Source organism: Cordyceps fumosorosea, assembly GCF_001636725.1.
Source record: "Cordyceps fumosorosea ARSEF 2679 chromosome Unknown scaffold_66, whole genome shotgun sequence".
NCBI lineage: Eukaryota > Fungi > Ascomycota > Sordariomycetes > Hypocreales > Cordycipitaceae > Cordyceps > Cordyceps fumosorosea.
Genome location: NW_017387366.1, coordinates 4,001 through 30,843, shown reverse-complemented (window position 1 = coordinate 30,843; position 26,843 = coordinate 4,001). Strand labels below are relative to the sequence as shown.

The window sequence follows — 26,843 nt, the reverse complement described above, 5'->3', positions numbered from 1 at the left end:
CCAGCACAAGGTTTTATCCTAGGTGCATCACCTTTGCGTATACCCTACATGCAGCATCCAATAACGCGCAACCCCCCATCAAGACTCCTAGGTGGTCGTTTTTGCTTCAACTTTCAGTGGAATAACCCTCGCCAGAACAGCAATGATGTCTTTTAACGTTCTCACCGCTACAGTGACTGACATCGAAGAGGTGCTGAACAATGGTACGCTCACCAGCGAGATCGTGGTGACGGAATACTTGAAGCAAATTGACCGACACAACGGTTACCTCCATGCCGTCATTGCGATTGCACCGAAGCAACTGTTGATCGAGAGAGCTCGTTTTCTAGATCAGGAGAGGGCTGCTGGCCGCGTGCTGAGCCCTCTCCATGGCATTCCATTGCTCATCAAGGTTCAAAACGCCCGCTCTCTCTACGAGGATATTGCCTAACTGTAGATAGGATAACATCGCCACCCATCCTGACCTCGGCATTGACACAACAGCAGGAACGCTTGTCTTGGTGGGCTCAAGGGTTAGAGAGAGCGCCTCATGTGTTTCGCAGGTATGAACAGCCTTTCCAAGCTGGGTTGTAACTAGAAGCTGACTAGAAAAAGTTGCAAGCAGCTGGGGCCATCATCCTTGCAAAGCAAACTTAAGTGTATATCTGCCGCCCTTTGCTATGCTCGTTGATAACTAATGCTAGGAAGGAACTGAGCAATTTCAGGTGAACTATAATACTGTCTTATGTTTTGTCCTACTTTGCGCCGTAGGGCTAACATCTTTCTAGAGGTTTGCTATGTCCACTGGCTGGTTGGCCGTTGGTGGACTTACCCAGTCCACCCTATGCCATCGGAGGCAAACGCTGGGACGATGGTTTCGGGGACATAGTGTATGCCTTTGCTAAATCTCCAAGGCAACAGCAGCACTCTGATTCTAACTCATTCACCAGGCGGTAGGTGGCTCGTCGTCAGGATCTTGCCCTGGAGTAGCTGCCGGGTTCGCTCCTGTAGCCCTAGGCACTGACACCAACGGGTCAATTTTAACGCCAGCGACACGACATGATGTCTATGCCATGAAGTCAACTCTCGGTCTCATCTCGCAAGATGGCATCTGTCCCATATCATTCGATTTCGACTCTGCTGGCCCAATTGCCCGGTCAGCGCGAGGCATTGCTATCCTCATGGACGTGATTGTCGACCGTAAGCAAGGCGCAAGTATTCCTAACGGGACCTATACGTCGCGACTCACCGGAGTCTTTGATGGATTATGAATCGGAGTGCTGGAGCCGAAAGATTGGCATATGCCCACTGTCGCGGTAGCGCCGAACAAGGAGGTGGATGACCAGCGGGTACGCACAGTTCCCCCGCGTATAGCCCACCAATACTTTACTGAAGTCACTAAATATATATGGCAGGACGAGGATATTAAAGCAGCGTACGAGAAATCAAAGTCCCTCGGGGCCGTTGTAAAGCAGGTTCTGATTACATCGTTGGATGAGCTGGTTGTGGACGGAATGAGCCAGCTTCAAAGAGTCATGGGTGAGTTCAACTGACTGAGCGAATAACAAGACTGTAACTAATATTATTCAATCCTGTTCAAAAGATTCAAGGTTTAGGCAGACCATAGACTCATATCTCTCGAGATTAGAGGGAAGCAAGGTCCAAAACCTGGACCAGCTAATGCAGTTCATGCGCGATAACGCGAAGCAGGAAATGCCTCCTGAGTCTCGCAGCATGACTCGTCTGGGAAATGGTAGCAGCTGTCAACATTACCGAAAATGAGTACCACGACGCTCTCGCTGATATGAGAGATTTGGGTAGAAGGCGTGCCGTGGACAATTGCTTGAAAGAGTATGACGTTGACATTATACTTGGACCTGGAGATAGTAGGATCAATGAGCTCTACGCAACCACCGGCTACCCGATGGCAGTCGTACCTCTTTCCTACGCGCGCTTCAACGGCAGACCACTCGGAATGTGCGCTGTTTCCACCGCAAACCAAGAGGGCCTCCTCATCCAGTTCATGAGCGCCTGGCAAGCTCATTTCAACACTGAGAGGCAGCTACTTACATGGATTGGAGGTGATCCCGATCATGTCACCAAGAGAGAGCTCTGAACTTTGGCATTTCTCTGCTAGGTCCCAATTGGCGCATTGGTCAAGCGCACATGATATTCCTGGGTACCAAGTAGCAGGGAATGGGACACCAAACAACCCACCTCAAATGACCAAGTTATTTCATATCTGTTTCTTTCCGATCGTGTGATTTTATACTTTAAGCCCGTTGCCGGGCAGGGATATTCAGTACGTGCCCGCAACTACAGTGGAGTCAAGACCTCATGCCCGCTGCCGAAGCCAATCATCCTGGAATAGCTGCCCAGCAGTGTTTACGTTGTTCTGGACCCCATTGGGGCATCTTTTCCCATAAACTGTAGAAAAGAAAGGGTTTCTTCTCACCCGCCTCGAGGAGTGTCTGCTTCTCCTCCAACGATGTCAATGTCGACAAATCGATCCCAGCGGCAAATGCGGCTAGCAGGTTGCTCGTGTCAGCTGGATCTACAACAGCACAGAAGGCTAATAAGATAAGATGATACAATACCTTGAACCGAGAAGAATCCAGTCGTCAGGCGGCCGCGCGCAAGCACAACCTTGGGCGGAGGCCCTAATAGCGCCATAATTTCAGTGAGGTGCGGTCTTGTTACAGTGGAGAGCTGCCGGAGTTACGGCGCCAGTGGGAGGCGCTAAGCCCTGTGAGCGGCACTGGCTCGGCAACCTAAAATGACAGCCCGCTACTCCGGACCTAAATTGTACAAACATAACTAATGTGTCAACGTCAGGCAGCCTTACGAGCAAATAATAAGGACCTGGCATTGGGCGAGGCTTAGCTCCTATTATCGTCGTCAGCAGCCTGTGTGGCACATTGTCCCGACCGAACTGCCGCCGCCGCCCGGTGTAGCTTGTTCAGGGGCATTCTTTGAGGCACTGTTAGTGGCATCGTCTCTGTCAAGATTTGCAACCTACTAGTCCAATTGATCGGCAACATCTCCCGTGTACGCTCAAGTACTGGCGCCTTATTATTGTCTTAAAATGAGGCGCTGGCTGCTGCCCTGAGCCCTGTCCTAAGCTGCCCATGAAGCACCGCCTCCCAATGCCTTCGTTTCCGTTGGGACCGAGCCACGATCACTGCCACGATCACGGGGCCAACGTTGGGCCTACTCCATGCAGGTAACATTCTGCGAATTTTTTTTTTTTTTTTTTTTTTTTTTTAAATACGGACGCCGAACTCACTGGTCTGAGGTATTAAATATTCGCCCTATCTCGCCACTTCTTTTTGCTTCATGCTGTCGCATGCGCCTCTCCCATTCTCACACATATCGCGAGCCGAGCAAAAAGAGGGACAATGACGTCCACCGAAGAACTCAGGCCCAAGGCCCGCTCTACGCACAACGCATCCACCACTGCTTCCGAGTTTGAGATGCGAGATTATACTAATCATAATGCAGAGTCTGGCGAGGGAGAGAAATACTTTGTATGTCGCTTCGAAACTTTTATGCTTATATGGAGAGGATCATTAGGGCAATATTAACAACAACACCTATGTTACAGATTGGCCCTCGAAACCTATCACACCACTCAAGGTGGCCAATGTTTCTTCGGTTGCATGGTAGTATTACACCGCTCATGATATTACCGTTGCTGGTGGTACTGTGTTGGACAACCGCTATTACCTGCGTCTCTCTACTTTATCATAACGGTGAGTAGATACCCGTCCGACCGTGTTTGCCGGACCCTTGTCTAACCGCATTTGCTTAGTTGGGATAAATCCCCTGCTATTAACCGTGCTTGGTTTTGTTGTGGCACTGTCCCTTTCGTTCCGAAGCTCGACAGCCTACGAACGATACAACGAGGGCCGGAAATACTGGGCTCAACTGACGCTTACGACGCAGAGCCTTGCTCGCCTCGTCTGGATCCACGCCGATGAGCGCCCAGAGTCGGAGATCGAAGATCTCCTTGCCAAGGTATCATTCTGCAATCTCCTGGTGACCTTTTGCATCGCACTAAAGCACCGACTGCGCTTCGAACCCTATACACATTACGATGACCTCAAGTTTCGCCTAAAGCATCTTTCCACTCTTGCACACAAGGCAGAGCCCCGTGATTGGCAGGACCCTTCAAGCTTGAAGTTGATTGGATTGCTACTGGGTCTGCCAATGGCCGAAGACAACCCGAGAAAGCTGATGAAGGGATCAAGTAGTCCTCTTGGCAATATACCCTTGGAGCTGCTAAGTGCCTGCTCGGCATATATCAAGACGATCATCAACAACGGCACTTTCAAGACACCATTCTACCAGGCCCAGTCCCTAACTTTCATCTCTCAGATGAACGATGCACTTGCCGGAACGGAGCGAGTGCTAAACACGCCGCTCCCGCTGGCATACTCAATCGCCATCTCACAGATTACATGGGTCTACATCCTGATCCTACCATTCCAGCTCGTCAAGGCGCTGAAATGGGTTACTATACCGGCAACCTTCTTCGCGGCGTACATCATTTTAGGAATTGCGTTGATTGGCAGCGAGGTTGAGAACCCTTTCGGCTACGACGTCAACGATTTGCCGCTCGACCACTTTTGTGAGCAAATCAGGCACGATATAGAGATCATCATGTCTCAGCCCGCAGCAACCGACTTTGAGAAGCACGACGAAAATGCCATCCTCTATCCGCTGAGCCAACAGGGCTATCAAGCTTTGCGCAACAGCAAAACCGTCCAGGAGATTAGGGAGCTGCTCCGTGCTAAGCCAGATTTAACGGCAGCCGAGGGTTGCACACATGTATAACATTTGTTGAGTTATTCGTTTCATCGGCCCGCGCTCCTCTCCACAGGCCCAGGACACTATATTCACACTAGTGAACAGTTTCTTAGCAAGAGCTGCAACACATTTAGGACTGAAATTAGACGCCAAAAATAGTAATCAATCGGAGGCCATTGCTACATGAGCTATACGCAACTAGGTTGTGCGATGGCTCTAAGGAAGTGCGTGCGCGGTGTCTCGGGTGAAGATCTTTCAAGAACTGCCTACTATTGTTCCTCATAGGCGCACTTGCGGCTGCGGCAATAGCATGAATTCGTGTAATGTCGAACAGGCAGACAGCCTCACCACTCTAGGCCAATGCAGATAAGGCTCCCACTCGCTACAGCGAACCAGGCAGTGGTTCCCTAACCTTTAGGTACATTAGTATAGATTGAAACGGCTAGTATTTTGACTCTAGCGCGGTCGCTCTCTAAATTAAAACCTTCACTTTAGTAGTCAGTACACTAAATACGACTCAAGAGCGTGCTCCAGTCGGTGCTAAATAGCAAGACTCATACTTATAACTAAGGCATAGTAGCTAGGTTCTTATACCCGATGTTATCGGGTAAGCACTTAACACGGGTAGTGCATGTGCCAAAGACACGGTCCTATAGCCGGGTCTGCTTACCGTAGTTGAAGCTACTCTTCCAGCCTCTTCAGTGGTGAAGGTCGTGATCTTCAATAGCGAGCTCAGCGTCAAAAAGTTTAAGCACAGGCGTCAGAGGGTTTAGGACATAGGCCATAACACGTAGGCCGCTGTGGCCGGTAGTCTCCGTAAAATTAAGGTAGAGGTTGTAAGCGTACCACTCGTAAAAGTTAAGCGAAACGCCCATCCACCGGAGTGTTAGAAAGGTGAGTAATAGAATACCAACAGTATCACTGAATTCCTACACGCCGTCTGTATACAGAGACAACAGCGGGATAGGGTGCTTAGTCAAGTGGTGGGTACGGTGGAATTGCCAGAGCGAGCCGATCTCGTGCATCAGGCGGTGGTACCAGTAGAACCAAAAATCGAGAATGATGCCGTAAATTCCGATGATGAGTGGCATCCAGAGCCAACGGGCGTCGACGGGAACCACATCGTTATCCCATATAAGAACGTTAAACATGACGGCGCGTACCAGGCTGGCCATCATGACAGACAGGAGAACCTTGCCCACTGAGTTGTTCAGGATGTCGTCGCGTTGTTAGACGTCGCCGTCCAAGTGGCCGTACCAGTGGCCCATCTCGCACACGTTCCTCAGCAGGCGAGTCATGAACCAGCGAGAGGAAGAGTAGTAGACCAGGAACGCGCCCAGCTGCCCGATGTTGTAGCCGGTGGCCCAGATGAACAACTGATGCAGGATCAGAAGCCCCGCGGCGTGCGTGATGATCCATCGGTGCATCACCCACTACGGCAGGTAAGGAACTTTGTCCGTCTTTGCGTGGACCGGGACTTATCGGTCGAGGTCGTTGTGGAAGACATCGGCTCGGGCCAGTGCCCAATGCGCAAACTGATGCTGGCTCTTGTTCCAGGTTCGCCATGTAGACTTCATCGAGTCCTTGTTGACCTTCGTTGACATTGTTTTTGTAGCCATGGTCGGGGAGTAGACAGTTATTGAGTAGTCTCTGAGCACTGATGAAGTCATCATCAGTCGCAATGCATCACGAATCCGCTACTATAAAAAGGGGAGTATATATATGTTATTATGCGGAGGCGGAGTGATAGATAATCATTTGACTAGTCAATTCGCATCTACACGTTGGTTAGTGATTACACAGCAGCGCTATTTTAGGTTGATCCGATTCTCCGATTTATACTAACTGCCTCGGTACCCCGCGTGTGCTAGCTTGGCAAGGCCTTTTAAGATGGCTACTTGGTATATCCGGCATTGCAAGACAATGTAGTCCGGCTTGGCGCCCGCGACAGTTCGGCTTGTACCTCGCCCGGAGTTTCGATGGAGGCCAGGTCCGGACACAATAGGGACTATGCCCCCAAATATGTACCATGCCTGGTTCATCCGTCCAGTTTGTAGGAGGAAAAGTACCTGCAGTATCCTTAACTAGACGGATTCTAAGCGCGGAAATACCAATCTCAGCGGTTGTGAGATTGAAGGGCCTCGCGGAAGTAATGGCCACTACCATTCAATGGAAGGCCATTGCCGCCAGAGGCAGGTGTGAATAGGAAATCTTTTCGTTTCGAAGGCTCGCAATGGCAAAAATGTTGATGACCAGTGCGACCTTGGCGTGCCCGATGTTGTGATATAGAGGCAGGTTGTTCTGCGCATTGTCGAGCACAACGTGGAGAAACGAGGCACAGTACGGACGATGGAGGCAGCGATATGTGACGACGCAATTGTCAAAGTAAACCTCAAATAGCTGCGTTGCAAGCTGCCGATCTGGAATCAGCACCGGCTCGCTAAAGGGGGGGGGGCTCATCGGCCGGTCTCCAGCCGACACAAGAGGTTGTGAGCGCTCCAAGCCAGTGAGAACATGGGGGGTCGCGTTCCCCTTCTGTGAAGAGAATCTCTTCCAGGCCCGATATAGGAATACGAGATCTGAATTGAGGTCGAAAAATTGACCTTCAATTTCGGCAGTCTCGAGTTCTGACGAGGCCCGGCTCCGGGGCTCATCGCCTACAGAAGCATTCGAGAACTCACCACCTGGTCCGGGGCCAGTCCTTTCTACGGGAATTTCTTATTGCCGTTTACTCATGTCAGTACAGTCTAGACCACAAGACAGGAAGGAAATTATACCTCAAGGATCCTCCGGCCGGCGGCGTCTGGGTGGCGTCATCCCGCACCGTCGTCGTCTCTGCGGCTTGCGGTGTTGGAGGCCGCCCGCATCGGTACTCGGTATCGTGCAGACACTACGGGTGCCTCTTGGTGCAGACATCGCAAGAGACATGTCGCCGTGCACCTGCGCTTCTTGACTTTGCAGTAGTCGCAGGCCGGGCGGACCTTGTGCAGCTTGGGGTCGGGGGTCCGGCCCCGAGCGGGCGCGTCGAGTTGTCGGACGTTTGGCGCGTGGTCCGACGCCGCTGGTGTTTTGGACTTGAGCCGCGCTGGCTGTTGCCTTGTTGTATGGGTTTCCGGTTGCGTTTGGCTGGTTGAATGCTGACCGTAGAATCCGGATAATTGCCCTGGGTAATTGACCCGGATAAGGGAGTTGACAACGCCACGTGTCGTGGCTGGCACTATTTTTTATTGACTGAGAAGAGAGATGGAGCTGCTCATCCTGTATGATGAACCTTTTTTTTTTATAAAAAAAAAGAAAAAAAGAAAAAAAGAAAGAAAGAAATGATAATTGCATAATTTCTAGCAGCATCATGTTCTATTGCTGCGCGATTTGAGAGTGCGAGAGCAAACATGGGCAGCAGGAATGGGGAGGGCCTGATAGGCAACTAGAATCTTGTCGGGGAATTATAACAGCGCTGTGGCTGGGGGGCTTTCGGGGAGGCAGCCTGCGACCCGCGGGCGCCGCAAAGGAGAATCAAAGGTAATAGTAAGGGAACAAGCGCGCCTTATCTGTCCCTCTTCCATTTCGCAGGAAGGATGAGGCGTCGGCATCACAAGCTTCTGCAGTTTGGTTCCTATGGAGTACAAACTAATAACGGGTGAGAAAAAGACTCAACGGTTTAAGAACTAGGGAGACATGTATCTATATGCATGGTTATCAGTTGGTGTGCTACTTAGGTGCGGCGCGCGCTGCAGCGGCTTGGTTGTGTTTTCCATTCTTACTTGCTGCTCCTTTACTGGTAACCACTGATTACGACAGCCAAAAAGATTGTCATTCATCAGGCATGCACAGCATGCACAGCATGCACAGCAAGTCTCAGTCGTACATTCCGGACTGGCGGACAACAATCCCCGTCAACACAATCCCCCACATCAGCGAGAGCGGTGTCGCCAACGACAGACTGTCTGACGCATGACCACGAACCTGGAAATATGGACCCTTTCCTTTTACGGATGTTTGATGTTTTTTCCGGAAGACAGACCGAACCAGCTAGCCGAGCTAACTAGTTCAATAGGGACCTTTCCCCCGTGCCGCTGACGTTGCCATGTGGCTGCAGCCAGCGAGAGCCACTCCATGTCGATCCAGAGCAGCATGGGCCTTGGAGGGATGTGTATTTTCGTAATTTAACCAAATTTTGCCTCTTACTAGGCGAGCAATTATTGGACAATCCAAAGCAGGCTGTGATGGCCCACGCTAAAACGCAGCACTAAAAAGCTTGTCCTGCCCCGACATCAGCCCTGTCCCTCTGCAGTATATCGCTCATACCTCGACCATACGTCAGCTTCACCCGCGATACTGCAGCGTTGTTATTCCGCGACAAGGCCCCTCTCCACTTGCCGATCGAAACACTCCGCCCTCTTCCCTCTCATGGCGTTTTTTCTTCTTCTTGGCCCGAGTCACACCCATGCATGCCGTCGGCGAACCGTCCGTCTTTGGTCTCACCCCCAGAACGGCGGCTCACGAGGCTGTGGCGTGAGGCAATTTCCATCGAGTCCAGATGGCTTGCTTTTATTGTTTTCCCCTTCCTTTGTTGAGTGTGATACCCTAGGTGTAACCGTAAAACCGTCATGCCAAACTTGGATTGCCCGTCACCGTCCTGCCTCCGTAGCCCGTCGCGTTGCTGCGCACCCCATGCCGTCAAGTAAAGCTCACAGCCACACACACCTGTCAGACCGGCTCGCCTGCGTCGCTGTTCCTTTCAGCTCATATTATTGACAAATAGCAATTCTGTCCTTGAAGATATACCATTGTGCCTACGGCTTGTCCCATCCAAGTTAGCCCTCGCCCTGATCCTTCCAAGCGCGAAAGGGCATGTCGAGGTCAAGCCCTGATGACCCCGACTTTGATAGCATTATTGTAGAGTATAAAGCTTCCCTGTCTCACACACTGATCTACAGTAGCATTGGATCTCTCTCGCACTCTCCTGGCCTCTCTCTCTCTCGCTCTCCCTCGCACGTCATCAGTGCTCCTCTTCTGCCTGTGTGCCCTTCCGCTCTCGTTTCTTTTCCTAGTCAAACTTGACATTTCATGGCTTTCAATAAGCCCGCAGACGCTGTCGGCGTGGAGCGCATCCGCTGGAATGATGAGGAGCAAGGCCGTCGCCGGTCGCGCTCTCGTCCTCGTCTGAGCCGTGCCAATTCCACCGACTCCATGGCCATTCGCGCCGTTTCGCGAGCACAGGTCGATCCAGCCATCACCCTGCCAATTCACTACCGTACTGTGTAAGTAACCGTCCCTACCTCACTTGCGTCAAGCTTCCCTGACCATTGAATGCTAGCTCGTTTGGAATTGAGGAGTCCAAAGGCAAGGAGCGTGCCGAGGCTGTTCGAGCGGCTGATGCCACCGCCAAAGGTACATACACACACATACACACACACATTGCCACCACATATAATTTTCTAGTCACTGACTCCGAAGAAATAGACCTTGCCGATCTGGAGTGGCACATTGTCACTGCTGATCAAGTCTCGTCACGCCTCACCACATCGTCCCAAAATGGTCTGTCGGCAGAGCAGGTCAAGCGTCGCCAGCTTGAGTACGGTCGCAATGCACCCTCCCCGCCCAAGACGAACCGAACTCTCACCATCTTTGGTTACTTTTTCAAGGGATTTGGCGGCATCCTGCTCGTCGGCAGCATTCTCGTCTTCGTCTCTTGGAAGCCTCTCGGCGAGCCCAACCCCGCGCTTGCCAACCTTGCCCTCGCTATAGTCCTCTTGGCCGTCTTCTTCCTCCAAGCCAGCTTCAACATGTTCCAGGATTGGTCCACCTCTCGCGTCATGGCCTCCATCAAGGACATGCTGCCTGAGCAGTCGCAAGTGCTCCGCGACGGCCAGCTCGCTCATGTGCCTGCCGAGGAGCTCGTACCTGGCGATGTTGTCTTCATCAAAGCAGGCAACAAGCTACCAGCTGACATACGCCTCATCCAGGCATCCTCCGATGTCAAGTTCGATCGCTCCGTCTTGACAGGTGAGTCCCGTCCGGTACCGGGCACGGTCAACTCTACCGACGAGAATTATTTGGAAACCCACAATATCGGGCTTCAAGGAACACACTGCATCACCGGTACCAGCACCGGTATTGTGGTTGCCACTGGTGACAAGACTGTCTTTGGCCGCATCGCCACCTTGACTAATGAGCCCAAGACAAAGATGACGACGCTCGAGAAAGAAGTCTTGTACTTTGTGCTGTTCATCTGCGGTATCATGGTTGCAATGATCACACTGGTCCTCATCCTCTGGGGTGCTTGGCTTCGGAAGGATCACCCTGGTTTCATCTCTGTCAGTGCCCTCATTGTCAGCTGTGTCAGTGTCGCCGTTGCCTTTATTCCTGAAGGTCTTCCAATTGCCATCACTGCTGGCCTCACCATTACTGCCAATCTCATGAAGAAGAACGATGTCCTCTGCAAGTCTCTCAGAACAGTTGAGACGCTCGGTGCCGTGTCTGTTGTTTGCTCCGACAAGACCGGAACCCTAACCCAGGGTAAGATGTCTCTTACGGACTGTGCCATTGGCAGCACCAACCTCAGTGTGGAAGAGCTCCAAGGGAAGCTGGGAATTGATGAACAAGGAAATGAGTCTGGCCTGCGGTCTGCCTTTGGCCAGCTTGGGGCCCTTGCAGCCCTCTGCAATGCCGCCGAGCTTGACGCCTCGCAAGCAGATGTGCCCTTGGCCCAGCGTAATGTTTTTGGTGATGCGACCGACACTGCCATTCTCAAGTTCTCCGAGTCCATCGCTGATGGTAATGTTGGATACTTCAGAGGATGCTGGCAAAAAGTTTTTGATCTTGCCTTCAACAGCAAAAACAAGTTCATGATTCGCACCTTTACATGCAGCCGCAAGGAGGCGGTAGGATATACTATGCATCCATCAGCCGCTGCTGAATTCGGCGACAACGACATCCTCTTGACCATCAAGGGAGCGCCTGACGTGCTGATTGGCCGCTGCTCCGAATTCCTCACCGCTGATGGCGGAGTTGCTTCCATGGATAAAAACGCCCTGGCCACGTTTGAGCACCTGAAGCAGGTGTACTCGTCGCAGGGCAAGCGTTGCCTGCTTCTGGCTCGCAAGGTTGTCCCCGGTAGCTCCATCAAGAATGCAGTCGAGGACGGTGCTTACGAGACAGAAATGTCTGACCTCGCAAAATCCGGTCTTACTCTTGTCGGCCTTGTTGCCATTGTCGATCCTCTCCGTCCTGAGATTCGCGATGTTGTGTCTACTCTTCGCGGCGCTGGCATTCGCATTGCCATGGTGAGTTTTCCCAGTTTTGCGAGACTCCTCAAACTTGCTGACATCATTCTTCAGGTTACCGGCGACTTCAGTCTGACGGCGCTGGCCATTGCTCGCGACGCCGGCATCGTCACTTGCGTGCATGTCGACGGTGCCAGCCATCTTGAGCGCAATCCCGAGCCATCTTCCGACTCGACCGACTGCGAAGAGAAAAGCACCGGCGGTTCACGGGGCGCGCTTGTCATCAGCGGTAGCGAGCTCACGCGCCTCAACGACCACCAGTGGAAGACGCTCACTGAGTATGACGAGATTGTCTTTGCGCGCACAACGCCTGAGCAGAAGCTGCGCATCGTGCGCGAGTTCCAGAAGGAAAATGTAGTTGCCATGACTGGTGACGGTGTAAATGATGCGCCCTCACTCAAAGCCGCAGATGTCGGTATCGCCCTGGGCAGTGGCTCAGACATTGCGATGGAGGCGGCCGACATGGTCCTACTGGACTCGTTCTCCTCCATCGTGGTCGCTGTGCAATACGGCCGTGTTGTGTTTGACAACTTGAAGAAGGTATGTCACTTTGACCCTGAGTAAATTTCACAAATGTCAGTCAACTAAGAAAAGGCATAGGTCATTGCCTACCTACTTCCCGCTGGCTCCTTCTCCGAGTTCTGGCCGGTCATCACCAACGTTGCGTTCGGCCTTCCGCAAATTCTGTCATCTTTCCTCATGATTATTATTTGGTCAGTGTCTCCCCTTTATCTTTCGATTTGCTTTAAACTGACAGAAAAATAGCTGCTTTACTGATTGCGTCGCCGCTACCATCTTGTCTTACGAAAAGCCCGAGGCTGATGTGCTGCACCGCCGACCCCGCAACGTGAAGAAGGATCGCCTGGTGAACTGGCAGCTCATCTTCCAAGCGTACGGCATCATTGGCATGACAGAGACACTGGCGTCGTTTGCCATGTCGTACTGGTACCTGCAGCGCAAGGGGATCGCATTCAAGGACCTGTGGTTTTCCTTTGGCAAGGTGCCGGACTATGTCACCGAGGATTACTACAACGCCAGACTAACAGAGGCGTCGTCCATCTACTTTGTCAACCTGGTGGTGATGCAGTGGTTCAACTTGATGGCGGTCCGATGCCGGCGGCTCAGCATCTTCCAGCACCCGCCCGCGTTCAACAAGGCGACGCAGAACCTGTACCTGTTTCCCGCGATCCTGTTTGCGCTGAGCATGGCGTTCCTATGGTGCTACCCGCCAGCCATCCAGCGCGTTATCGTGACGGCGCCGGTGCCGGTGGAATATTGGTTCTTGCCGTTTGCGTTTGGTATTTACATTGTCTTTATTGACGAGGTGAGGCGCTTCTTTGTGCGCAAGTATCCAACCAGTTGGATTGCGAAGGCGGCATGGTAGCCGACGGGCGTGCTTTGGTGGAGGTTGTCGCAAATGGGTGGTCATTTATGCTGTTTGTACAAAATAAAACACATGATTTTGTAATGTTTGTCCAGTTTAATATTCATGACGTGGAAAATTGGCCTTGGTTTCTTCAAGGCTGTCGGTCGCAAAGTCTGAAAAGTGTATCAGTCGTAACGGGATGGAAGAACGACATGTCGATGGGCGAGCATTATGACGAGAAAGAAAAGGCAGGAATGGAACGGAGAGAGCTGGCTGTGTGGCTGTGGCCTGTGACTTGAAAATGAAAGGATAAAATATGAAATGATGGCAAGCTCGCAGCGGGCACAGTCAAACGGACCACCTTAGCACAGAATGAAGCCAAAGATGCAAGGTGATTGGTCGCGGAAGCTGCAGGGTAGCCAGTACCAGAGATGGCTGTCGGCGGTACCTGGCCGGGCGCCTCGGTAATGCAGAATCCCAGGTAGCGCTCTTCTCATCACGTGTAGCGACTACCTCCCGGCGTGCCGTTGCCCCTTTTGGTGCAGGTCAAAACTAACGCTAGTCCGGTCCTGGACAGCCTCTGGAAAGGTTAAGGTAAAAAGGCTCCACCGAAATCTTTGTGTGGTGAGGGAGCGTCACGTCCACCTCCCTCCCTCGCTCCCTCCGCCCTCCGCCTGGCACAGTCAGTCAGTCCCGTCCCAGGACCCAGGCGGAGGCAACAAGAACCTTTCGCCCATTTTATTGTGCGCCGCCGCCTCTGGCCCAAACCGCCAGCATGAGACCAGACCACGGCACCAAAAAAATGCTACCAAGCAGACAAGCCCCAGAATGAAAAACCCTCGTCGCCCCAAACCCTCAAACCCTTCCCCCCTTCCATCACCATCATCACCATCTGTCCCCCCTTGCCGACACCAACTTGCCGCCCGTCCTCGTCCGTACCGCATCGCCAACCATCGCCAACCGCCCGCCAGCTAAATCCTCTGCTCCACGTAATACGCCCCTGGCTCACCAACCCGGCACCACACCCACGCTGCCTGCCTGCCTACTACTAAGGTAACAGGCCTCACCACCAACGAAGGCGCTGCCAAAGCAAACACCCGGCTGCCAAAATTTCCATCCACCACCACCTGCCACTTGGCTCCCTCATCACCCGTCATCTTCCATCCTTGTCGACCGACACATTCGTCGCATATTCACTTCCTCTCAAGACGCGCGACTTTCCACAAACACTCTCTCATGGCTCCACCGATCAAGACACCCGACGGCCGACGCAAGTCTGGAGGCAAGCCAACATTGCTTGTTACCCTGTCTGTCCCATCCTCCATCCTACGCGAAGCCATCGGCCTCGACGCGATCAAACCCGAGTCTCCCGCTGCTGCCAGCGACCCAAAAGACTCGAGTGACGTCAAGGAGTCGCCGTCCACACCACTGCCTGCTGCCAATGGCGGCGGCGAGACCGCCTCCGACTCCAATGCTGCCACACCCGCCGCCGAAGGCACGCCTGCACCCTCCGTCATGGGACCTCCCACTGATGGCAGGAAGAAGGGCGCCAAGCGAGGAGCCGCGGCTGCCGCCGACGGCCAGCCCAAGATCCGCGGCAAACCAGGTCCCAAGAAGAAGCCTCGTTTGTAAGTTTTTCAACCCTTCCCATCACGCGTACAAGGCCAATCGCTAACCTCGACCAGGGAGGACGGTACAATCGACCACGCCGCCGTTCGCGCCAACGCTGCCGCCCACAAACTCGGTCCCAAGGCGAACCAGGGAGCCATCAACGCCGGCCTACGCGCCCTCGACAGGTCAGGCAAGCCCTGCCGCAAATGGGCCAGGGGCAACTTCACGCTCAAGAGCTTTACAGGCGTCGTCTGGGAGATCAACCGCTGGACCGCGCCGCCCAAGGCCAATGGCGTCGAGGGCGACTCCGAGGCTACCGCTGCCGACTCTGCCGACAGCAGCAACAAGGAGAACAAGGAGAACGGCCAGGAGAACAACAGCACCGCACCAAGCAATGGTGGTGGCGATGTGGAAATGCAGAGCCTCCCCAGCGTCCAGGCTTCGTCGCCCGCGCCAGCACCCGCACCCACTCCCACGCCCGTTGTCGCTGCTTCCTAACCGCGTGGCAACTTGACCGTTACTTGTTGCTCGCAACTCTTCTGTTGCACCATTTCATTTCTGTCAACAAAATCCAACACCCACCGTCATCTTGACCTTTCTTCTGATAATACTATTTTGCAGCTTGACCTTTTTTTTTGGGGGGGTATTGGTGGCGTCTACTGATTGCATGAGAGGGATAGGAGTAAGCGCGGCAACTTTGCTGCAGTGGCGTTTTGGTGCTTTTTTGTCTGTAAGCATAGGAAGTGTACATATAGGTTAGCGAGTCATGGATTTTATATTAGATAGCATTGGATGGGCAAAATCTATTATTACATCTCGATAAGCATTCGCACAATGTTTTGAGGCCAGTCTGCATTAAGCGAAGCTGCCTACCTTCAGCCTGTTGGTAGTGGTACCGCCTGCCAGCACAACCAGCCACGGACATGACGGCAGCCGTACCTGTTTGCATGCTCGCCAGAAAGTTGTGATTGATTGAATGTAGCGACTACTGTTTCAATTTCCAGAACTACTGTTACGACGGGCCCGTCATACCCAGGCTGAGACGTTTCCCTTGGCCAATACGGATACTCCAGGCTTAGTAACGTGACGACTTAGTCTGTGGTGGCTGGGCCTAACCTTTACACCGCTGAACGAAGAGACGAACAGTGCAGCCGTAGCGACAATATGAATTACGCGTCACGAGTTGCAGGGAGAGTGGGTGACACGGCGATGCCTCTTAAATTCTACAGGCTTTAGAACGGCGCCGAGCGGGATTCAAGGTCGCGAGCCTCAAGTCCGAACGGTCCTGGTACGGAGAAGAGGAGCTCGCCGCAGCCGCGACGACGCTGGGGCGCAGTGCCTTGTACGAGCGCCTCGGTTGCAACTTCGTACCTAATATTAAGGGATCTCTCTTTTCGGGCACGAGGAGCCGATGTGTTTGACCCAGGTCCGTCCGCATTTTGCCCAAGGAATTTGTCGGGTAGATGTGCTCATCGAGGTACCTCGCAGATTGGGTGCATCGGCGAAGTCACTAGCCAGGCTGAGCTAAGGCATCCATCTAGCTATGTAGGTCAGTATCTTGGGTCTATTTTTTGGCTCTGTTTTGCCTACCGTGCATGTCTAGTAGTGAGGTTGTTCAGCACAGCTTAGAGGCACAAAACATGAATGAGCTCAGGCATTTCCCCGAGTTGCTTTTGTCTCCCATCGTACCTATCTGCCTTGTCCGATTGTTAAGGCGTGCGAGGTACCTGGGCAGCTGTTAATCTTGAAGGGTACTTCTGCTAGCGTTCCATTGGCCCCCAGAAGTAAGTACCTTATCTGCAAATGACCTGCCAGGGTACAAAACTAGCGCCAGCCTAACCAGGAAGGGGCCGTCGTGCTCGAGGCCACCGGCTCCATCCAACCTCAACTTGTCCCGCTCCTTCTCCGCTACGAGCCATTCCATCATCGACAGCTACTCTTGCTTCTCTTCTATCCTCGCCACGACGACTTCGACACATTTACCGCCGCTCACGCACCTTCACTTCGAGCCTCGGCTGCATCTCTCGCCGTCCTCGCCGCCCATTCACCGTGACTCGAAACCCCACCCGGCCGGGAACACAGGTGGCACGCCTGTCCCACCGTTCTCCCTACCTTCTCCGGCAGCTTGCCTCTCTGCCTGCCTGCCTACCTGTCTACCTACCAGTGAGGTAGGTAGCTGCTGCCACTCCATCCGAATATCGACACACAACACGCTGGCTCCGCGCCCTTCCCGACCACTGCTTCTCCTGTATTGCATCTGACCCTTCCATGTCCGGCCCTGGTCACCATCGCTCACCTGGTGCAGATCCAGGCCTGACCCCGTCAACACTTGCATCCTCGCAAACCCAAGACGCCGCCGTCGCCGCCGCTGCCGACCACACAAGCCAGCGTTACAATTTCTATACTCATCCGTCCCGCATCTCGATCCTCGACGGTACTGGCAACTTGACTGTCGATCCGGCCGCCTTTCTTCCCTGCTCTCCCGGGCAGCTGACTTCAGTCATGGACGATTCGGCCGCTACCAACAGCTCCGTCAACTGGCTCCCCAGCGCCCACTCACAACCATCCTTTTCAAGAGCATTTGACCTTTTCTACAATTGCAATTCAAGTGAACCCTCTGAGGACGGCGACAATTCCTTCTTCGTCCCCTCCTACCTCCGGTCGTCGTCGTACATGCACATACTACAAGAAGCACACCGATCACGCAGACACTCGAGGCGAGAGCAAAGGCGAAATGGTACACTTTCCTCTAGCAACGGCTTCTCCTCTGACTTTCTGCCCGCGGGCTCACATCACGGGCTGTCCCACACTGTCGTTGAGCGTGGCGCCCCGTCTGAGAATAGGGATGGCCTTGCCCCGCTGCCGACGCGATGGAACACTAAGGATATGAGCGGCAGCATCGATGTACATTCTGAAGGACTAGGCGTCAGGTGCATGGAAGATAAGGACCGCGAGCACGAATCTCTGGGTATCCGAGCCGATCATCACATGCCCTTGCAGTGTGGTATTTATTATTTCGAAGTCCAGATCCTGTCTGCCCGCCGCGATGAGTACGTTAACAGCGTTACCCCCTCTTCATACCACCAATTACTGATTCGTCTATTCAGCATCCATATTGGTATCGGCTTCTCCACCACGTCAGCCTCCACGGCTAGACCTGTTGGCTGGGAGCCGGAATCATGGGGCTACCACGCCGACGATGGCCGATGCTTTGCTGGGAACAATGTCGGGCGGCCTTTTGGGCCTAAATTTGGTGCCGGTGATGTCGTAGGCTGTGGGGTAAACTTTCGTGATAGGACAGCCTTTTTCACCAGAAACGGCCTAAAAATAGGTATGTCCCGGCACCGTTGCAGAGCCGAATACCATGGACGCGACTAACAGGATTAGGTACTGCTTTTCACGACGTTACCGCCACCAAGACCAAATTATTTCCTGCTGTTAGCCTGAGGAAGGCCGGTGAGCATGTGCTTGTCAACTTCGGGCAGACACCGTTTGTATATAACATCGACGACATGATGAGGGTATGTTGTACTCGGGCGGCACCGTCAAGCATCGCTGACCATGCAGGAACAACGAGAAAGTACGCAAAAAGACATTCAGTCCGCCGACACCTCGAAAATCGAACCGGGGCTCTGCGAAACGGACCTGATCCAAGCTCTGGTGATGCAGTTCCTGCAACATGACGGCTACATAGAGACGGCGCGCGCATTTGCAGAGGATTTGAAGGTCCAGAACGAAGCATTGAGCTCAGACACGGGATCCCCCTTCAGAAGCATAAACATTCGCGACGACGAAGATGCCAACAACCGGCAACGTAGGTGCTAAATCTTGCACTGTCAAGCCAAGCTAATAAGTATAGGAATTCGGAGAGCAATTCTTGAAGGAGATGTCGATCGGGCCCTGAAGCTTACAAACGCATACTATCCGCTCGTTTTACAAGAACACGAAGGCGTCTACTTCAAGCTGCGCTGCCGCAAGTTTATCGAGATGGTCCGTAAGGCGGCCCAGCTCAACATGGCGGCAGATGCTGGAGAGAACGGCGGCGCTCAAGATATGGATATTGATGCTAACGGCGATGGCGATGGCTACGAGTGGCCCGACGCGCCGGTCGCGCAAAATGAGAGGGAGGTGCAAGACCTGGAACAGGACATGTTGGAGTACGGTCAAGCCCTGCAAGGAGAATACGCGGAAGATTCCCGCAAGGAAGTGGGCAAGGTTTTGGACGAAATTTGGTCCCTAATTGCCTATCGCAACCCTCTCAGGGAGCCCCAAGTCAGTCACTTGTTGGCGCGCAAGGGACGAGTTGTCGTGGCGGAGGAGCTCAACTCTGCTATTCTCTGTAAGATTACTCGCTGTCCATGTAGCATGCATGGCTCGCTAACAAGTTGCAGCTTCTCTAGGTAAATCGTCTCGGGCGGCGCTAGAAAAGCTATATGCGCAGACGAGCGTGCTTCTGGATGACCTGCGGCAAGATGGTGGCGACGGAGCGTTCATATCTGTCGGGGATGTAACAAGTATGATCCATGCAGAGAACGATGTTTAGGCGGCAGGTTTTAATAGTGAAGACGTTCCGGGACCGCCATGAAATGCAGGGCCTGCATGGTCTACAGCTCCGGCAGAAGGCAAAGAAGATGGAAGAAGACGGTGAGGAGTTCGGTGTTTATACGAATTGACAATGCTGGTGAGCTGGCGCAAGCAGGCAGGGTAGGGCATGGCCTTGGGAGGCTACCTACCTAGTGTTTCTGGGCTATCGGTTGGTAGGTACCTAATGAGAGCATCGGCCGGTCGGTACTGTATTCTACTACTCAGCTAGATTAACTGTCTATAAACTACTTACGCTGTTTTGTTACAATACATTTAGTTTGATTGTTCATGGTGCGCTAACAGTATATATGTACAAGGATATGGGGAATAATACGAAGTTGAGCCGAAGTTCAGTCTCACCAACAACGTTGATACAACCTTTGGGCATGCTGCACTAAATTTGAAAAGTTTTCCAATATATCTGCCAGTCGCTTATCGCCCCACGCCAGCTGCCCGCCCAGAAGAAGATGGGTATAGGCAAACACTTCCGCATCCAGCACCCCAGGCGTCTTACTACCCAAGAACCACTCTGCCTCCCCAAGAAGCGCTGACAGGGCTGCAAAGGCTTCTTGGGCGGCGTGGAAGAGTTGGTCTGCATCGAAGCCACCGGTCGTGCGGCGAGTTGATTTCAGTATCTCGGTCATGGCGGCCGTGCGGAGGGTATGCCGTTGTGTAGGGCGGAGGAGGGCGGAAGAGGGGAGGTAGAGTGCGTCGAGCAGGGGGCCGTTGGCCGGGTTTATGTATAAAGAATAAAGCTACCATATCATCAGCGTTGGTGCTCGGAGGGAGAAGGGGATGAAGGGGCATACCCAAGCAGGACGGACTTGGTGGGCGATGAGCGCCTGGTAGGCGTCGATGCGCGGCGAAGGATCGTCAAGACCGGCGCCGGGGGCGTGTTGTTGGGCGAAGCGCGCAATCTTCTCGCCCGTCAGCGGTACCGCTATCGTCGATGCGCTCGAAGGTAGCATGAGAAATGGGAGGGCACCGGACGGCGAGGCGTGGTTCGACGACGGCACCAGGCGGACACAGACGTTTGCGATCCTCAAGATGGTCTAGGCGAGAACAGCTCCTGTTAGCAAAAGCTTGTCCACCTCTCCAACAAAAGCCCAAGGGGAATGCGTACCTGCCACTTCAGGCACGTCGGGTTAAAGCTTGGCAGGCCCAGGTCCGCATCACGCTCGCGCGCAAAGACATACAGTCGGGGCAGGGCCGCCGTCGCGTCATCGCCCGTGGTGTCTGGGGCACGCGCGGGGAGCGCTTCGGCGGGATGTACGGCGAGAGGGAACGAGTTGAAGAGGGAGCGTATCGGAGCCGGGGCGGAGAAGAGTCCCGGTGACGACGAGGCTGCCATTTTTTGCTACCTTGGGAGATGATGAGGTTGGGGAAGAAGCAGGGCGGCAGAATTTCTGATGTTGGCACTCCGAGACGGGAAGCGGTGAGAAGTGGGTCACGGTCCGCGGCAAATGTTCCGTGTGTAAGTCAGGTCAATTGCAACAACAGGAAAGTGTTCTTAATTGGCATATAGAAAAAGATTTGGCGATGAGATCAAATAAAGCAGAATTGGATTTTCTAATTATTCGCGAGAGATGACGAGCTGCGGCTGGTGGTGTTGATACTACGCAGCCTTGTCATAGCCTCGCTGATGGCGGCGGCCATCAATGAATTACAGTGACTCATGACAGCAACTACGAGGCTGCCGATAATGGTGTCAGCCGTGTAAAAGAGTAAAGAAGGAAAAGAAAAAAAGAAAAGTGACCCCCCTGATGAATACATCTATTGTATTTTGTTTTACATATATATTTGCCTACCGCACCTGGCCAACAGCCCACACAGTCTCGTCCATGCTTCCCAGGTGCACGACTGTCTCAAGTCATCATCTTGCTTAACTTTCAAAATTACGTTTCTTTCCCGCAGATAATGAACTGCTCCAATATCAACGGCTACAATGCCTTCTTCGTACCGGCCTATGACGTCGTTGCAACCACCCTCTCGCTCCTCAGGCACGCCGAGTCAGCCCCCAATGCCTCGTCCCTCCTGGCCGCACGCACACACGAAACCATGATGCCGCTGAGCGCTCACTGCGGAATCGTCGCCACCTGCGTATACAAGCTCGTCTCACGCGTGTGCAATGTGCCCTACTAGGGCTGGGGCTACCACGATCCTTTCCCTTCTTATGCTGCTGTCCGTCAGCGTCTACTAGCCGCACAGGCGCTCCTCACCGCCACGGACAAGGACGTGGTCAACGCCCGCATCGCCACGGGGACTCTGATGCCGCCCTCTGACGATGGGGAGACTGAGGTTTCAGTGCACGTGTATGTTTCGTCGTTCAACTTGCCCTACCTCTTTTTTCACCTTGTTACCATCTACAATATTCCTCGCGAGGAGGGTGTGGACCCTGGGCAAAATGGACTTTATGGCTGTTTTTAACAAAACACTGGGCGGCGAGCCGCTTTTGTGGCATAATTCGAGTACCGGTGTGGAAGTAGTTTAAAAAACATTAACTCCCCTCTTTTAGCAGCCTTCCGATTCTATGTACTTGTATAGATTATCCCCAGTGTCCGCCTCTCGCTCTGGGCAGGTACCTACCCTAAAGCCTGCGATGTAAAGAGAACCCCACCAAGAGCAAAATCGGGACATTGAACTGCTTGAGCTGCAGCTTGATTCATTCACCATAAACCCGCCCTTCTACTTGTAGCAACCTCGCTTGCTATACGAAATACGACACGGAAAGAAACGGCAAAATATTCCAGTCATTTCATACGATACACTGAGCACCCGATCACCACACAACCCCCTCGCAAGAACCCCGCATGGAAGCCGAAACTGTCGAGCAGGCACAGGCGCGCCACCGCAAGGAGCTCAAAGACTTGCAAGGCCGCATCACAAATAAAAAGAAGAATGCGACCAAGAAGACGCGAAAATCTATAAATGACGAGTGCGCAGGGCTGGAGCGTGCCCTGCGCGCCAAGCAGAACGCCGAGATTGCCCTGCTCAACGGAGACGCGCCAGCCGACGACGACGATGAAGCGGACGACGCCAAGCAAACGCGACCGGAAGACGATGACGAGGCGCTCGCCAAAGAAACCCACCAAAAGCTGAAAATGCTAGCGGAAGCGGAGCTACCTACGGCACAAAGTACACAGCCGCAGGCCGGCAAGAGGCGCAACAGGCAAAAGGAGCGGTTGGCGCGCCGGGCGGCGGAGCAGGAAGAAGCCATGACCAAGGCGGAGCAGGAGGCGGCCACCATGACGAACCACCGCGCCATCGAGAACGCCTACATGAAGAAGAAGATGGAGGCCGAGGGCCTCGTGGAGCAGGACATTGCGCCCGACGGGCACTGCCTCTTCTCCGCCGTCGCCGACCAGCTGCAGACCCAGCTGTCGATCCCCCTGCGCACCGCCGCCGCCGTCGCTGCCGCGGGCGAGGAGAAGGAGCCCGCGTACAAGACGGTGCGGCGAGAGGCGACGGCGTTCATGGCGGCGCACGGCGACGACTTTGCGCCGTTCGTCGAGGGGGACTTTGGGGCGTACCTGGACCGCATGCGCAGCACGGCGGAGTGGGGAGGCGAGCCCGAGCTGATGGCGCTGGCGCGAGCGTACAAGGTCGGCATACGCGTGGTACAGGACGGCCGGACACAGGAGATTGGGCACGGTGACAGGATCATGTGGCTGGCCTACTATCGGCACGGCTACGGCTTGGGCGAGCATTACAACTCTCTACGGCGGAAGTGAGTCCGTGTCGCCGATCAGGAACCGTGACAGGATGGCCACCAAATTCAAATTGGGCGGCACGCACATCCCTTCTTTCACAAGCGCACTCATAGCACGGGGCAGCAACTTGACATTTTGCATTTGGCTTGCTTCACCCTATCTGGGTAACGTGGACATGAGAGGCGCATCTTGTGCGCACCTGCCATCGCCCTACTCAATTCTGGGTCCAAGTCCCGGTTCCGGACACCTGCGAGGCCGGGTGGATGGGCATGTTGAGAGGTCCCTGGATCTTCGGTCCGTTCTTGATGGAGAAGGATATCGTCTCGGTGCCAATCTTTCCGTCAAAGGTCCTCTGAGTGACCAGCTGTCCCACGGTGTCGTAGGTCAAGACCGCCTCGTTGGAGACAAACTCCTGCACGGCAGGGTTGAAGCTGCCGCTGAAGTGGTACTGGATGTCATCGATGACAAAGGTCGAGGTGAACCTGGTACCACCTGCGACACCCTTGATGAATCCGTTGGCGGTAGGCATCTGCATGACCGAGAAGTTAGACGTGGGCAATGGCCAAGGTTTCTTTGACGAAGAGTTGCTCACGTTGATCGTCTTGCGTACGAGTGCGAGTAGCCTTGAATAGTTTTGGAGTTATGTGTTCTGTTGCTAGTGGTCGAGTGTGATGCTCTGTCCAAGGGATCAAGATGGGAGTCGGACCTGGGTATAAATAGACGACCGCTCGCTACTTATAGACTTGGAATATAGCTTACTATTATGTATTCAAGCCGCGGTATAGCTTTCGGCGACATTGACCTTTTGAGCATGAACAATAATTCCATCAGCAGAACCATATGTGTCAATGTGAGTAGGTGGTGCGCCTTTTCTTTCAACTGGGCACGGCGGCCCATCACGAGATTTGTCTCCTGCATGCCAATGCTGTCCGTGCAAGTACGGTATATTTCCAAACAGATGATTAGATTTGATTAATGTGCCTGAATTTTCTTTTTGGTCCTAGAATCAATCGAGACACTGTAATCACGATTGAGATTAATGAACGCATTCAAGTTCGTCCAGCCTACCACCGTGGCCCCCAATACGGGCAGAAGAGTAGATATCCTGAGCGCACTCTTCTTTATGCCGGGAACTCTCTGGCATGGCTGCTTTACCCAGATGATGGTGCCTCTGTTCTCCTCAGGAGCTGCAGGTCATATTGATGCCTACTAATACACATCCCTTTCGCATCAAAGGAGATGCCCTCTTCCTCTGGGTCGCAACTTGCCAAGACAAAGGGTTGAGACTCCATTCGCTTGCTGAAGGGATCATGGCGACCTGGCTTTACTTGCAGTATAGATGGTGGCGAGCATTCTTTTTAAAAAGTTGCTCTTTCCATCACGGGCAAACAGTTGGATTTGGTCATATGGCTTGCGCTTTCATGCGAGAGCAGATATTTCTCACGCAAGCCACGTTATGTCCACCATCTCGGCGGAATGGAGAAGCATAATACCGTCGTATGCCATTTCCTACCGGAAGACGAGAGCCTATCGGCTACAGTGAACAAGGCGGTCGAGATGATGCTACGCACATTCCAAGCAGTCAGAATTGCTGTGCTGGTGGGCATTGGTAAAGGGCTCCCAAGTGGCCAACACGATATTAGACTTGCCCATGTCGTGGCTAGCTGTATCGGTATTGCACTCCCGGCTTGGTGCGGTACAGTTACGGTATCACAGGCAGGGCGAAGACATTCAGCCTCAATCAGTCCACTATCCCTGCCTCCCCCACCATAGAACAAGCGAATACAGCAGGTAGAAAGTAGTGCTCAGGATTTGTATGCCGGGGTCCGGCCAGCTGTGTGAATGAGGGGCTAAATGCATGTATGTACAGTATTCACGCGCCGTAAACAGTTATGTCTCCATGTTTCTTGGACATCTCTGTTGTTCATTTTTATCTCATCGGATGTACGCGACCCATTGGCGCATCGGCCGGTTACCGACTCCAGACAGATATGAAATCCCGCACCGAGCCGTCTTCGGCCGTACCCGCCTTGTGTGTGCGTTCCGGCTTGACGAGACTGATGCGGTGCAGGGCGCCGTCAGTCGGCTTCACGTCGTGCGTCTCGACGACGGTGCCGTCGTCGTTGTAGCTCGGCTCGTGTCCCGGGTGCGACAGCAGGGCCTCGTACACCTCCGGGTTGAGGCCCCAAGGCGGCCCTTGCTGGGAGAGCGGCTTCCCCGAGGGAAACTCGAGGCACACGAGGCGGCCGTCGTGAGAGATGAGCTCGGACATGCGCTTGGCCCATTGTGGGCGGAGCTTGAGTGGCAGGGCGCAGAGGAACTTGAGAGCGTGTTAGTAGATTCTTATCGGACTCGATGACGGTGAAGCGAGGAAGGAAGATGGCGTACCGTGTAGTCGTATATGAGATCAAACCTCCCAGAGCCGTCCGTGCCTAGCCCCTCGGCCCAGTCTTGCGCGAAGAAGTCGGCGACGATCCACGATTCCTGCCCCAACTGGACGTCACCCTGGGGCTTGACCCCCCCGGGTGTCGCTTCGAGAGCGGCGACGTTCTCCTTTGCGCGGCGGATCCCGTCCGCGCTGCAGTCGAGGCCGACAACATCGTACCCGAAAGTCTTGAGGAGGAGGACGTCGTGGCCGCGGCCGCAACCGGGGACGAGCGCGGTGCGGCGGACGACCTTGCCGGTGTCGTCGCGGAGGGCGTTGCCGCGGCGGTCGACGTCCTGGGCGGGGACGACCAGGTCGGGCCGCTGGGAAAGAAGGTCAGCGAGGGCGAGCGACGGGCCACCGCGGTCCCAGGGGTGGAAGTCGTGGCGGTAGAGGTTGTCCCAGGCGGTCTGCTGCTGCTCGGAGGCCTGGCCGGCGGTTGCGAAGGTGTCGCGCAGGATGTTGATGTTGGCGGTGTCCGGAGTGGCCATGATTGGTGGACTGGTGCAGGTTAGGATAGATGGGGGGGGAACGGTAGGAGAGGACAAGAGGAAGTGAACAGTTGAATGATGATGAGGGCAGTTGATGTTGTGAGTTTTGAGAATTGTTGCGAGGCCGTGGTGGTGGGGGTGGGGTATTGGTGGCGGACCTTTCTCAGCCGGAGTGGACCGGGATGACGTGACGTGGGGTATGAGAGACGGGCAAGGTAACCAGCGACTCTTTTGTACCTGTATTAATCAAGTCGCCGGTCAATGACATGAAGCAAATGAGTCGGTGGTTTGGATAGCCGACGGACTTGCTCATGTAAGCGGGCGGCACGCGGCTGCGGCGTATCCGCCCTGCCGCTCTGCTGACACTGCTTGCAGCGAGGAAGCATGACGCAACGTAACGCACCACATCAAACGGGCCGGTAGAGGGGAACTACTAGGAAAGAAAATAGAAGGAAAAAGAGAGAGAAAATATAAAAAAGTAAAGTATAAAATAAACTTATATATAAGAGTATAGAATATAATAAAAACTAAATAATAAATAAAATAAAAGTAATTAGTATAAATAAAAAAGAAGTTTTTAAT

The 26,843-nt window shown here is 53.7% G+C and overlaps 12 protein-coding genes across 12 annotated transcripts; 8 read left to right on the top strand and 4 right to left on the bottom strand.

Moving 5' to 3' along the window:
• Positions 1-142: 142 nt before the first annotated feature.
• On the top strand, positions 143-1,532 carry ISF_09717 (Amidase signature domain protein; the record flags this gene model as incomplete). The annotated part of the gene is made up of 6 exons (XM_018853318.1): positions 143-391; positions 441-542; positions 768-869; positions 930-1,179; positions 1,273-1,328; positions 1,395-1,532. The coding sequence occupies 6 exons, from the start codon at positions 143-145 to the stop codon at positions 1,530-1,532; spliced, it is 897 nt and encodes a 298-aa protein (XP_018699500.1).
• Positions 1,533-1,729: 197 nt separating this feature from the next.
• On the top strand, positions 1,730-2,095 carry ISF_09716 (Amidase signature domain protein; the record flags this gene model as incomplete). The annotated part of the gene is made up of 1 exon (XM_018853317.1): positions 1,730-2,095. The coding sequence occupies one exon, from the start codon at positions 1,730-1,732 to the stop codon at positions 2,093-2,095; it is 366 nt and encodes a 121-aa protein (XP_018699499.1).
• Positions 2,096-3,377: 1,282 nt separating this feature from the next.
• On the top strand, positions 3,378-4,815 carry ISF_09715 (UPF0187 domain membrane protein; the record flags this gene model as incomplete). Its single annotated transcript, XM_018853316.1, has 2 exons — positions 3,378-3,506; positions 3,925-4,815. 2 exons carry the CDS (start codon positions 3,378-3,380, stop codon positions 4,813-4,815), a joined length of 1,020 nt encoding a protein of 339 aa, XP_018699498.1.
• Positions 4,816-6,017: 1,202 nt separating this feature from the next.
• ISF_09714 (Fatty acid hydroxylase) lies at positions 6,018-6,215 on the bottom strand (the record flags this gene model as incomplete). Its single annotated transcript, XM_018853315.1, has 1 exon — positions 6,018-6,215. The coding sequence occupies one exon, from the start codon at positions 6,213-6,215 to the stop codon at positions 6,018-6,020; it is 198 nt and encodes a 65-aa protein (XP_018699497.1).
• A 3,640-nt stretch (positions 6,216-9,855) lies between these two features.
• ISF_09713 (ATPase, P-type, transmembrane domain protein) lies at positions 9,856-13,458 on the top strand (the record flags this gene model as incomplete). Its single annotated transcript, XM_018853314.1, has 6 exons — positions 9,856-10,049; positions 10,106-10,179; positions 10,252-12,074; positions 12,129-12,614; positions 12,675-12,787; positions 12,840-13,458. 6 exons carry the CDS (start codon positions 9,856-9,858, stop codon positions 13,456-13,458), a joined length of 3,309 nt encoding a protein of 1,102 aa, XP_018699496.1.
• A 1,218-nt stretch (positions 13,459-14,676) lies between these two features.
• On the top strand, positions 14,677-15,549 carry ISF_09712 (DUF1711 domain protein; the record flags this gene model as incomplete). Its single annotated transcript, XM_018853313.1, has 2 exons — positions 14,677-15,068; positions 15,126-15,549. The coding sequence occupies 2 exons, from the start codon at positions 14,677-14,679 to the stop codon at positions 15,547-15,549; spliced, it is 816 nt and encodes a 271-aa protein (XP_018699495.1).
• A 1,770-nt stretch (positions 15,550-17,319) lies between these two features.
• On the top strand, positions 17,320-19,594 carry ISF_09711 (Concanavalin A-like lectin/glucanase; the record flags this gene model as incomplete). Its single annotated transcript, XM_018853312.1, has 6 exons — positions 17,320-18,101; positions 18,159-18,382; positions 18,439-18,572; positions 18,652-18,865; positions 18,911-19,390; positions 19,443-19,594. The coding sequence occupies 6 exons, from the start codon at positions 17,320-17,322 to the stop codon at positions 19,592-19,594; spliced, it is 1,986 nt and encodes a 661-aa protein (XP_018699494.1).
• A 473-nt stretch (positions 19,595-20,067) lies between these two features.
• ISF_09710 (mitochondrial outer membrane protein) lies at positions 20,068-20,986 on the bottom strand (the record flags this gene model as incomplete). Its single annotated transcript, XM_018853311.1, has 4 exons — positions 20,068-20,084; positions 20,150-20,390; positions 20,445-20,687; positions 20,759-20,986. The coding sequence occupies 4 exons, from the start codon at positions 20,984-20,986 to the stop codon at positions 20,068-20,070; spliced, it is 729 nt and encodes a 242-aa protein (XP_018699493.1).
• Positions 20,987-21,552: 566 nt separating this feature from the next.
• On the top strand, positions 21,553-22,062 carry ISF_09709 (hypothetical protein; the record flags this gene model as incomplete). The annotated part of the gene is made up of 2 exons (XM_018853310.1): positions 21,553-21,765; positions 21,826-22,062. 2 exons carry the CDS (start codon positions 21,553-21,555, stop codon positions 22,060-22,062), a joined length of 450 nt encoding a protein of 149 aa, XP_018699492.1.
• A 383-nt stretch (positions 22,063-22,445) lies between these two features.
• ISF_09708 (OTU domain-containing protein 6B) lies at positions 22,446-23,366 on the top strand (the record flags this gene model as incomplete). The annotated part of the gene is made up of 1 exon (XM_018853309.1): positions 22,446-23,366. The coding sequence occupies one exon, from the start codon at positions 22,446-22,448 to the stop codon at positions 23,364-23,366; it is 921 nt and encodes a 306-aa protein (XP_018699491.1).
• A 193-nt stretch (positions 23,367-23,559) lies between these two features.
• On the bottom strand, positions 23,560-23,880 carry ISF_09707 (hypothetical protein; the record flags this gene model as incomplete). The annotated part of the gene is made up of 1 exon (XM_018853308.1): positions 23,560-23,880. One exon carries the CDS (start codon positions 23,878-23,880, stop codon positions 23,560-23,562), a length of 321 nt encoding a protein of 106 aa, XP_018699490.1.
• A 1,437-nt stretch (positions 23,881-25,317) lies between these two features.
• Positions 25,318-26,261, bottom strand: ISF_09706 (Thiopurine S-methyltransferase; the record flags this gene model as incomplete). The annotated part of the gene is made up of 2 exons (XM_018853307.1): positions 25,318-25,665; positions 25,734-26,261. 2 exons carry the CDS (start codon positions 26,259-26,261, stop codon positions 25,318-25,320), a joined length of 876 nt encoding a protein of 291 aa, XP_018699489.1.
• Between the last annotated feature and the right edge of the window lie 582 nt (positions 26,262-26,843).